The sequence below is a fragment of the Dendropsophus ebraccatus genome, chromosome 11 (assembly GCF_027789765.1).
Source record: "Dendropsophus ebraccatus isolate aDenEbr1 chromosome 11, aDenEbr1.pat, whole genome shotgun sequence".
In the NCBI taxonomy this organism is placed as follows: Eukaryota; Metazoa; Chordata; class Amphibia; order Anura; family Hylidae; genus Dendropsophus; species Dendropsophus ebraccatus.
In genome coordinates this window covers 9,858,868-9,870,927 of record NC_091464.1, presented here as the reverse complement: position 1 = coordinate 9,870,927, position 12,060 = coordinate 9,858,868, and the positions used below count along the sequence as shown (strand labels likewise).

At 46.1% G+C, this 12,060-nt stretch overlaps 1 protein-coding gene across 11 annotated transcripts in view; it reads left to right on the top strand.

Moving 5' to 3' along the window:
• LOC138767541 (membrane cofactor protein-like) overlaps positions 1-12,060 on the top strand; it is a 67,069-nt gene that overhangs the window by 29,085 nt on the left and 25,924 nt on the right. For all 11 annotated transcript variants that reach the window (XM_069945105.1, XM_069945108.1, XM_069945106.1 and 8 more), the window contains one exon: positions 11,873-11,952. In XM_069945105.1, the coding sequence (XP_069801206.1) occupies positions 11,873-11,952 (80 nt within the window). The remainder of the gene's footprint in view (positions 1-11,872; positions 11,953-12,060) is intronic.

The following is a 12,060-nucleotide window of genomic DNA, read 5'->3' as shown; positions in this document are numbered from 1 at the left end:
ACGTATCTGATACATCATGGTGCCGCGGGGGGTGTTCAAAGCGGGGTCCCGCCGGGACCCCGCTCTGAACGGCACTGATCCCAGCTAACATGTGCAGCCGGGCAGTGCCTCTATTAGCGGGTCCCGTTGCCGCGCCGGCTAATTAAGCCTCTAAGTGCAGCTCCCCCCGCGGATCTCCCCCCGACCCCCCCCCCCCCCCCCCCCCCCCGCGATGCGATCCGTTCTTCTGTCTGTGCCGGGCCTCAGCGTCAAAATTACGCTGATCCTGGCTCGGCAATAGATTGCTATGGCCAGGGGGGCTTCTAGTTAAGTGATCAAAAAGTTGTATATGCGCAATCAAGGTACCGATAGAAAGTACATGTCATGGCGCAAAAAATGACACCTCACACAGCCCCATAGACCAAAGGATAAAAGCGTTATAAGCCTGGGAGCGATTTTAAGCAACATATATTTGTTAACAATGGTTTGAATTTTTACAGGCCATCAGATATAAGAAAAGTTATACATGTTATATATCGTTGTAATTGTAACGACTTGAGGTCTTCAGCTTCTTCCGTGGGGTCCCGTTCGGCTTTTTTTGGCTCCAGCGTCGTCTTTTTCCGGATTTTGCGCTCTGCTGCCCTCTAGCGGCTGATAAGTGTAATACACTTATCAGCAGCTATAGGGATGTTCAGAATGTAGTAAGTTTTTTTTTTTTGTTTTTTTTCTATTTTCCGCACGCTATCGCCGCTGAGTGTTGATCAGCATCGCATGAAAGTGCGCTGCTAATCAGCAACTCCTTTTTGGCGTAGGGTGTTTTTTTTTTCTATATCCTACTGCCACGGTCTGCTGATAAGTGCCGCACATAAGTGCGGCATTTATCGGCAACACCATTTTTGGCGTAGGTTTTTTTTTTTATACTTACTGTAAAAAAACACGTAAAAACATTACACCACACTACACTACATTGAATAAAGTTTGACACTACACCACTACATACCCCATATACCAATCCCTATATAAAAGTGGCCCCCAGCGGGTTTTCGGCGTCGGACGCATACGTTATTATTGCCTCTGACACCGAAACAGCCAGTGAGGATGAATGGGGGGGTCCTTTTTTCCTCTATTCATCCTCATCCTCATCATCCAGTGATGTGTCTGGGGGTAGCGTAGCGTACGCTGCCCCCCAGACATGTCTTTTCCGCCAGTAAAGTCCCAATAAGAGATGACGGTATGGTGTGAAATTCTACAAACTCTGTGAGAGTACCTCTGGGTACACTTACAGATTTAGGGTACGTGCACACTGCGGAATGGCGAAGGATAACCCTTTGTGCATTCCGCAGCTGGCACCCACCGGCGGACTGATACAGGCATAGACTCCATCCTATGCATGGGTGGATTCCATCGTCCGTCCAAAGAATGAACACATTGGACGGAGAGCGGAATCCGCCCGTGCATAGACTGGAGTTTATGACACATGTGGAGACACACGCCCGCATCAGTCCGCCGGTGGGTGCCAGCTGCGTGAAGGGTTATCTGTCGCGATTCCGCAGTGTGCACGTACCCTTAGAGTGTATGTAAGAAGGGACACCAGAATCCAGCCCCCAGATGCCCCCCCCCCCCCCCCCCCCATCCTCGGAGTTAGTGGGAAGATAGTTCGGGAACTGATCTTCCCACTGCTGGATAAAGGTCCCCACCTGTACGGGGATAACTTTTATACCAGCACCCCCTCTTCCAGTCCCTCGCTGCCCTGTAGCTTGTGGCACGATCCAAAAATATCAGAAGCAGTAATAGAGCCCTAATATTTAGCAGCCATGGAGCGAACCCAGCGCTTCTGGATATGAAGGACCCCGTATCGCACCAGTAAACATTTTCCAGGTGACGTCCCCAAAACTGGAAAACAGAAGACCCCCAGAAGAAGTGCAGAGTGTGATGTAACAGGGGGATCAGGAAGGACACCATTTTCCAGTGTGACACCTGTCCTGATCCCCCCCGGCCTCTGCATACTGGATCGCTCCAAGGCGCACCACACGTCATCGGAGTTCTACATTATCTAAATTCTGTCCCTTATTCCTATTTCAGGGGTCACGTTGATCCAGGGTTATTCTGATCGCCATTATGGAGTCGGGAAGGAATTTTTCCCCTGTGATGAGGCTACTGTCGTCTGCCTCACGAGGGGTTTTTTGCCTTCCTCTGGGTCAACACAGGTTGAATTTGATGGACACCTGTCATTTTCAACCTTATAAACTAATAATTGGCCTATTACCCCCAAATAAATTAGAATGGTCCCTTTTCCCCAGCTAAATTATGGCCGCCATTCCCATTAGAGGATGCCATGATGCAATTACAAAGCCTCTGTGCGGCCAGGACAGTAGAAACCCCCCCCCCCCCCATGTGACCCCATTCTGGAATCTACACCCCATAAGGAAGGGGGCAGCGGGGATATGGCCCCCTGGTGATGGCCACATTTGGGACGTGAAAATGAAAAAAATGGTATTTTTTATTTTCACACCACATGTTCTACATAAGTGCCCGTCACCAGTGGGGTCCATATCCTCATTGCACCCCTTGTTAGATTCCTAATGGGGTGTAGTTTCCAGAATGGGGTCACTTGTGGGGGGTTTCTACTGTCCTGGCAGCACAGGAGCTTTGTAATTGCGACATGGCCTCCATCCTCCATTCCAGCCTCTAAATGGTGCTCTGTCCCTTTGGTGGCTTGCCCTGTGCCCATATGGCACATTATGCCCACATGTGGGGTATTTTCGTACTCAGAGGAAATTACTCTACACATTTTGCATTTATTTTCTTTTTTAACCCCTTGTAGAAATGGAAAAAAAATCAAGGCTAGACATTTAGTGTAATTTTTAAAAAAATTTTTACTCTAAATCATTGATCTTGTCATGATTTTTTCATTTTCACAAGGGGCTAAAAGATAAAAAAACAAAAAACAAACACAAAATGTGTAGAGAAATTTCCTCTGAGTACGGAAATACCCCACATGTGGACATAAAGCGCCATGAGGGTGCAGGGTAAGCCTCCGAAGGGAAGGAGCGCCATTTGGCTTTTGGAGGCTGGATTTGGATGGAATGGATTTCGAGGGGCCATGTTGCATTCAAAAGGCCCCTGTGTTGTCAAGACTGTTGACCCCCCCACAAGTGACCCCATTATGGAAACTACACCCCTCAAGGAACGTAACAAGGGGTGTAGTGAGCATATGGACCCCACTGGTGACGGGCACAAATGTGGAACAATGTGGTGTGAAATGAAATATTGCTGAAATTATTATGTTAATTTGTTTTCCCTTAGTACCATTGGCATCACAAGTCTCCTATCGTTCTGATGCCAATGGGACGTAAGGGAAGCTGAAATTATTATGTTAATTTGTTTTCCCTTAGTACCATTGGCATCACAACGATAGGAGACTTGTGATGCCAATGGTACGTAAGGGAAACATTTTTTACACTATAATGTTGGTCTAGCCTTGAATTTATCATTTTGTCATTTATCATCATGTGTAGAGTCCGTAAATACCCCACATGTGGACATAAAGCGCCATGTGGGTGCAGGGCAAGCCTCCAAAGGGAAGGAGCGCCATTTGGATTTTGGAGGTTGGATTTGGCTAGAATGGATGATGAACGCCATGTCACATTTACAGAGCCCTTGTGCTGCCAAAACACTGGAAACCCCCCACAAGTGACCCCATTCTGGAAACTACACCCCTCAAGGAATCTAACAAGGGGTGCACATTATTCCACATTTGTGCCAATCACCAGTGGGGTCCATATGCTCACTGCCCCGATTGTTAGATTCCTTGAGGGGTGTAGTTTCCAGAATGGGGTCACTTGTGGGGGGTTTCCAGTGTCTTGGCAGCACGAGGGCTCTGTAAATGCGACATGGCCCTTGAAATCCATTCCAGTGAAATCCAGCTTCCAAAAGCCAGTTGGCGCTCCTTCCCTTTGGAGGCTCGTCCTGCGCCGCTTGCCACTTTATGTCCACATGTGGGGTATTTCTGTACTCGGGAGAAACTGCGCTACATGTTTTGTGGTTTGTTTTTTTTCCTTTTATCCCTTTGTGAAAATGAAAAATTGAAGGCTAGAACAACGTTTTCGTGTAAAAAAAAATAAATTTTTCTTTTTTCACGCCATATTCGGAAAATCTGTGAAGCACCTGTGGGGTCCAGATGCTCACCGCACCCCTTGTTACATTCCTTGAGGGGTGTAGTTTTCTAAATGGTGTCCCTTTTAGGGGTGTTTTTTATGTTTTGGCACCCCAGAGCCTCTGCCAACCTGAAGTGGTACAGTCAGAAATGACCAAGTATAACAGAGGCGTTCCTTTGTATCTGAGGCTTGTGGTTGCGTCAAATAGCGCAATAGGGCCACATATGGGGTATTTCTATAAACTGCAGAAACGGGGCAATAATTATTGGGGTGCATTTCTCTGGTAATAGGTTTATAATTATGAAAAATATTGGATTACAATAAAATCTCTTTTAAGAAATTTGAAAATTTTAATTTTCTGTGCACTTAGCTTTTTCTGTGACTCCCCTAAAGTATTAAAACACTTTCTGGATGTGCTTTTGCAGAGTTTGGGGGGGTGCAGTTTCTGAAATGGGGTGCCTTGTGGGGCTTTCTAACATACAGGACTCTCAAATACACTTTAAACCTGAACAGGTCCCTAAAAATATCTGATTTTGAAGTTTTACTGAAAATTTGGAAATTTGCTGCTAATGTTTGATGCTTTCTATTGTCTAAAAAAAAAATGAAATATAGTTTAATAAATGCCGCCAACATAAAGTAGACATGTTGCTAATGCTATTTAATATATAATTTGAGGCATAAACATTTTCTGTATAAGCAAAAAAGTTTCAAAGTTGGAAAAATGCATTTTTTCACAATTTTTCACGTTATTTTGGTTTTTTTCTTAAAGATTTTTTATAAGTATCGACTCCAATTTACCAGAAATGTAAAGTACAATATGTCACGAGAAAACCGTCTCCGAATCGGCCGGATAGGTAAAAGCATCCCGAAGTTGTTAATGAATAAAGTGACACTGGTCATATTCATAAAATTTACTACGGTCCTTAAGGCCATTTCAGGCCCGGTCCTTAAGGGGTTAAAGCGTAACTGTCATGTTTTTTTTTTTTATTGCAGAAATCAGTAGTATAAGTGATTTTAAGAAACTCTATAATAGGTTTCATCAGCCAAAAAAGCCTCTTTCTGTACTCAAGAAGCAATCTCCCAGCCTCCCCCCCCCCTGACTTCTTATCTGTGCATTATCAGGCAAACACGTCTTCATTACAGAGAAGCCAGTGAAGACGGGCTCTGCTCTCTCCATTGTAAGCCTATGAAGGGGGGAGGGGCTGAGGGAGATGAGGGAGCAGGAAGAGGTGACATGAAGGTCAGCTGTTTGTAGACTCTCTGGGCACCTAAAACGCTGGATTCTGAGGTCAGAAAGGTCAGTGCTTATCTATGAACTTACTGAGAGAAGATTGCAGGGTGTTGTGCTGTGCAGGACTGCTCCGTGCTCAGTCACTCCTAACAGCCCCTCCCCTCTCCATAGCCACATAATGGAGACAGAAATCCTGCTTCATTTGATGTGAGGGGGGAGGCTGGGAGATTGCTTTTTCAGTCCAGAAGGAAACTCTTTTGGTTTATAAAACCTATTACAGAGTTTCTTAAAATCGCTTGTACTGTTGATATTTAATGTTTTCAGAAAAATGACCCTGAAATGACAGTTACGCTTTAAGGCCATTTCAGGCTCTGTCCTTAAGGGGTTAATGTTCTTTTTGCTCAGCAGTGGTATTCTTCTTTGGACTCTGCCATGCAGGCCATTTTTGCTCAGTCTTTTTCTGATGGTGGAGGCATGAACTCTGACCTTAACTGAGGCAAGTGAGGCCTGCAGTTCTTTGGACGTTGTTGTGGGGTCTTTTGTGACCTCTTGGATGAGTCGTCGCTGCGCTCTTGGGGTAATTTTGGGCGTCCGGCCACTCCTGGGAGAGTTCACCACTGTTCCATGTCTTCGCCATTTGTGGATAATGGCTCTCACTGTGGTTCGCTGGATTCCCAAAGCTTTGGAAATGGCGATATAACCCTTTCCAGACTGATAGATCTCAATTACTTTCTTTCTCAATTGTTCCTGAATTTCTTTGGATCTCGGCATGATGTGTAGCTTTTAGGGCCCTTTTACACAGAAAGATTATCTGACAGATTATCTGCCAAAGATTTGAAGCCAAAACCAGGAACAGACTATAAACAGAGATCAGGTCATACATGAAAGCCTGAGATTTCTCCTCTTTTCAATTTCAGTCCTGGCTTGTTGTCCGTAACCACCCCAGATTACCTGTAACCACCTCAGGTTGCCCATAACCACCCCAGACTATCCGTGACCACCCCACATTACCTGTAATCTCATTATTTTATTTTAGTAACTGCGCTATTCTAATAACTATTACTAGCTGCGGTTTTGTTCCAGTAAATTGGCGCTCCTTCCCTTCTGAGCCCTGCTGTGTGCCCATACAGTGGCAAATAATCTGTCAGATAATCTTTCTGTGTAAAAGGGCCCTTAAGGATCTTCTGGTGGACTTTACTGTGTCAGGCAGCTCCTATTTAGGTGATGTCTTGATTGAGAACAGGTGTGGCAATTGAACTCAAATGTGATAAACCACAGTTATAGGATGTTTTAACAAGGGGGCAATGACTTTTTCACACAAGGCCATGATGGTTTGGATTTTTTTTTTCCTTTAACCCCTTAGTGACCGCCGATACGGCTTTTTACGGCGGTCACTTATTCTGCTGCCATCAGCTTTTTACGGCGATGGCAGAGAATAAGGCTGCAGGGCCGGGACGGCCCCTGCCCCATCTCCCCCCACCCCCACCCCCTAACCGACGATCGCCGCTATTAACGTTATAGCGGTGGCTGTCGGTAAAGGGGATTACCGGTGCCGCCGCCGTGAATCTACGGCGGGGGGAGATGAAATAAGTGTCCCCCAGACCTCAGATCAGCCCCCCCTACCCCCCTACTAACGATCACTAACCCCCCTCCCCCGGCGGCCATCAGAAAAGTTAAAGTGAATGAAAACCCCATGCTCTCCGCCACCGGAGGTAGCGGAGAGCATGGGGCAGTGATCGGGGACCCCCCTGTGGGGTCCCGGTACAAGCGATCAGCGGTATATACTATATACCGCAGATCGCTTGTGCCACGTGCATCCCGGCACTTTTTATCCCCTGTCACCATAAATGATTGGTGACAGGGGATAAAAAGTGATGTGCCCCCAGTCACCCCCCCTACCCCTTATACGTTATCTGATCCTGGAGCTCCTTCCTCTTCGGTGTCCTGGCTGGTAATGAAGTGCGCATGCGCTCCACAACCAGCCAACTCTGAAAATTGAAAGTGACAGAGACCAATTCGGTCTCTATCACTGAACTATGATTACTGTGATAGAAAATATCACAGTAATCATAGTAATACAGTGAAAATGAATGTGTTAAGTACAAAAAGTGACAAACATACAAAAAAATAAAACACACACTTTTTATTATAGTAATAATTGCAGTTTACTCCCAAATTACCCCTAACCCCCCCAAAATTACCCGTAACCACCGCACGTTGCCCGTAACCACCGCACGTTGCCCGTAACCACCGCAAGTTGCCCGTAACCACCGCACGTTGCCCGTGACCCCCTCCAGATTGCCCATAACCACCCCAAATTGCCAGTGACCCCCTCCAGATTGCCCCTAACCACCCCAAATTACCAGTGACCCCCTCCAGTTTGCCCGTAACCACCACAAATTGCCAGTGACCCCCTCCAAATTGCCAGTGACCCCCTCCAGATTGCCAGTGACCCCCTCCAGATTGCCCGTAACCACCCCAAATTACCTATAAGCACTTCAGTTTATCAGTAACAATCCCAGATTGTCTGTAACCCTTCCAGGTTGCACATAACCCCCCCCCCCCAGGTTCCCCGTAATCATGCCAGATTACATGTAACCCCCCAGATTACACGTAACCACCGTACGCCGCCTCTGACCACCGCACGGCGCCTCTGACCACCCCAAATTGCCAATGACCCCCTCCAGACTGCGGTGCCCATGCCAGATTACAGGGACCCACCCCAGATTGCCTATAAGAACTTCAGTTTATCCGTAACCACCCCACGTTGCCCGTAACCACCCCAGATTGCCTATAAGCACTGCAGGTTGCCCATAACCACCCCACGTTACCTGTATCCACCCCAGATTGTCTGTAAGCACTGCAGGTTGCCCGTAACCACCCCAGATTGTCTGTAAGCACTGCAGGTTGCCCGTAACCACCCCAGATTGTCTGTAAGCACTGCAGGTTGCCCGTAACCACCCCAGATTGTCTGTAAGCACAGCAGGTTGCCCGTAACCAGCCCACGTTGCCCGTGACCACCCCACGTTGCCCGTGACCACCGCAGGTTGCCCGTGACCACCGCAGGTTGCCTCTGACCACCGCAGGTTGCCTCTTACCACCCCAAATTGCCAATGACCCCCTCCAGATTGCGGTAACCATGCCAGATTACAGGTACCCTCCCGAGATTTATCCGTTACCACCCCACGTTGCCCGTAACCACCCCAGATTGTCTGTAAGCACCGCAGGTTGCCCGTAACCACCCCACGTTGCCTGGAACCACCACACGTTGCCCGTAACCACCCCAGGTTGCCCGTGACCACCCCATGTTGTCCGTAACCACCCCAGATTACCTGTAACCACCTCAGGTTGCCCATAACCACCCCAGACTATCCGTGACCACCCCACATTACCTGTAATCTCATTTTTTTATTTTATTTTAGTAACTGCGCTATTCTAATAACTATTACTAGCTGCGGTTTTGTTCCAGTAAATTGGCGCTCCTTCCCTTCTGAGCCCTGCTGTGTGCCCATACAGTGGTTTATGCCCACATATAGGTACAGTTTTACTCAGAAGAACCTGCGTTACAGATTTTGGGGTACGTTTTCTCTCCTGTTCCTCGTCAAATTGAGAAATTTCAAACTAAACCAACATATTATTGGAAAAAATCTAGTTTTTCATTTTTACTGTCTACTTTTGAATACTTTCCTCTAATACCTGTGGGGTCAAAATGCTCACCACACCCCAAAATGAATTCTTTGAGGGGTGTACTTTCCAAAATGTAGTGACTTATTGGGAGATTTTACTCTGCTGACACAACAGGGGCTCTGCAAACGCACCTGGCGCTCTGAAACTTCTGCAGCAAAATCTGCATTGAAAAAGCTAATTGGCTCTCCTTCCCTTCTGAGCCCGGCTGTGTGCCCATGCAGGGGTTTATGCCCACATATGGGGTACCGTTCTACTCAGGAGAACCTGTGTTACATATATTGGGGTGACATTTCTCTCCTGTTCCTCGTGAAATTGAGAAATTTCAAACTAAAGGAACATATTATTGGAAAAATTTGAGTTTTTCATTTTTACTGTCTAATTTTGAAAACTTTCCTCTAATACCTGTGGGGTCAAAATGCTCACCACACCCCAAAATGAATTCTTTGAGGGGTGCACTTTCCAAAATGGGGTGACTTATGGCGAGATTTTACTCTGATAGCACTACAGGGGCTCTGCAAACGCACCTGGCGCTCGGAAACTTCTTCAGCAAAATCTGCATTGAAAAAGCTAATTGGCGCTCCTCCCCTTCTGAGCCCCGCTGTGTGTTCATACAGTGGTTTACACCCACATATTGGGTACCATTGTACTCAGGAGAACATGCGTTACAAATTTTGGGGTACTTTTTTTCCTCTTGTTCCTCGTGAAATTGAGAAATTTCAAACTAAACGAACATATTATTGGAAGAATTCGAGTTTTTCATTTTTACTGTCTTCTTTTGAATACTTTCCTGTTGTACCTGTGGTGTCAAAATGGTCATCACACACCAAGATGAATTCTTTGAGGGGTGCACTTTCCAAAATGGGGTGACTTATGGGGGGTTTCCTCTCTGCTGACACTACAGGGGCTCTGCAAATGCACCTGGCGCTCAGAAACTTCTTCAGCAAAATCTGCATTGGGAAAGCTAATTGGCGCTCCTTCCCTTCCTTTCAAGCCCGGCTGTGTGCCCATACAGTGGTTTACGCCCACATATGGGGTACCGTGGTACTCAAGAGAACCTGCTTTACAAATTTTGGGGTGCATTTTCTCTCATGTTCCTTTTGAAAATGAGAAACTTTAATCTAAACGTATATATTATTGGAAAATTTTAATTTTCCATTTTTTTACTGCCTAATTGTAAATACTTTCCTCCAGCCCCTGTAGGGTTAAAATGCCCCTGTATGTTATGTCTGTGAATGGCCCCCTTCCCCGTGTCCCACCACCCCCACCCGTGTACCCGGAAGTGTAGTGCATTATACATACCTGATCCGTGCCGACACGCGTCCGCCATCTTGTGCCAAACGTCATCTTCGGCCGGCCGGCCGGCCCGAACACCTCCGATCTTCCCGAGTGCCAGCCGCGTCATCAGCCGCTGAACCGCGATTGGCCGAGCACAGTTATGCTCAGCCAATCGCGGCCGAAGATGACAGTTTGGCACAAGATGGCGGACGCGTGTCGGCACGGATCAGGTATGTATAATGCACTACACTTCCGGGTACACGGGTGGGGGTGGTGGGACACGGGGAAGGGGGCCATTCACAGACATAACATACATTACAGAGTTGTATAACTTTGTAATGTGTGTTATTCTGTGAATAATTTTTTTACCGCCGCACTACCCCTTTAAGCATCACTGAGCTATAAGCGCATAAAATGAGACAGGTCAGATTTTGAAAAATGAGCCTGGTCTTTTAGGTGCAAATAGGCTTGGTCTTGAAGGTGTTAACTGTTAAAAACAATGTCTCAAAAATATCTAATCACCAATAACCTGAACAAAGTAGCATTTAACCTCCGAAACTGCCATGTGTTCTCCTGTCCTTTCCTGCACTTGTTTTTTTTTATTTATTTTTTATTTACTTTTTTTTTTTTTTTTTTTTTAGAGCCTATAAGAGGCAAAGCAGCACAATGACTTTGTTGTAGCCCTCTTACCGCATGCCCATCTGCAGCATGTAGTATAGTTGTGTATAAGTAACTCGTACCGGTACAAGCACTCCAAATATCAGTATCTTAAAGTGTAACTGTCATTTTTTTTATTTTTTTATTGCAGAAATCAGTAGTATAATCGATTTTAAGAAACTCTATAATAGGTTTCATCAGCCAAAAAAGCCTCCTTCTGTACTCAAGAAGCAATCTCCCATCCTCCCCCCTGACTTCTTATCTGTGCATTATCAGACAAACACGTCTTCATTACAGAGAAGCCAGTGAAGACGGGCTCTGCTCTCTCCATTGTAAGCCTATGAAGGGGGGAGGGGCTGAGGGAAATGAGGGAGCAGGAAGAGGTGACATGAAGGTCAGCTGTTTGTAGACTCTCTGGGCACCTAAAACGCTAAATTCAGGGGTCAGAAAGGTCAGTGCTGATCTATGAACTTACTGAGAGAAGATTGCAGGGTGTTGTGCTGTGCAGGACTGCTCCGTGCTCAGTAACTCCTAACAGCCCCTCCCCTCTCCATAGCCACATAATGGAGACAGAAATCCTGCTTCTTCTGATGTGAGGGGGGAGGCTGGGAGATTGCTTTTTCACTACAGAAGGAAACTCTTTTAGTACATAAAACCTATTACAGAGTTTCTTAAAATCGCTTGAACTGTTGATATTTAATGTTTTAAAAAAATGACCCTGAAATGACAGTTACGCTTTAAGCTTCGGAATTACCAAAGTTTAAAGTAAAATCCAGCCGAGGTAATAATTACCTTGTAGTGGTCAGTGGCCTCAGGAGGCAGGATGGCTACATAGGAATCTGCATTGTGATAGTTCAATCATGTATTTTCTTGTTTCTTCTATTAGATACCACATGATATCAAGAAGGAATTTTAGAGAGTGTCAGGCAGATGGAACGTGGAGTAATGAAGTCCCTGTATGTGAAGGTAAAGCGGTGACCTGTGGAAACATACCGTACTAATGTGCTGATGCCATACTGAACTGTATCTGTCATTTTGTCTTTATTACATTTTTCAAAAGAGTAAAACAAAAAA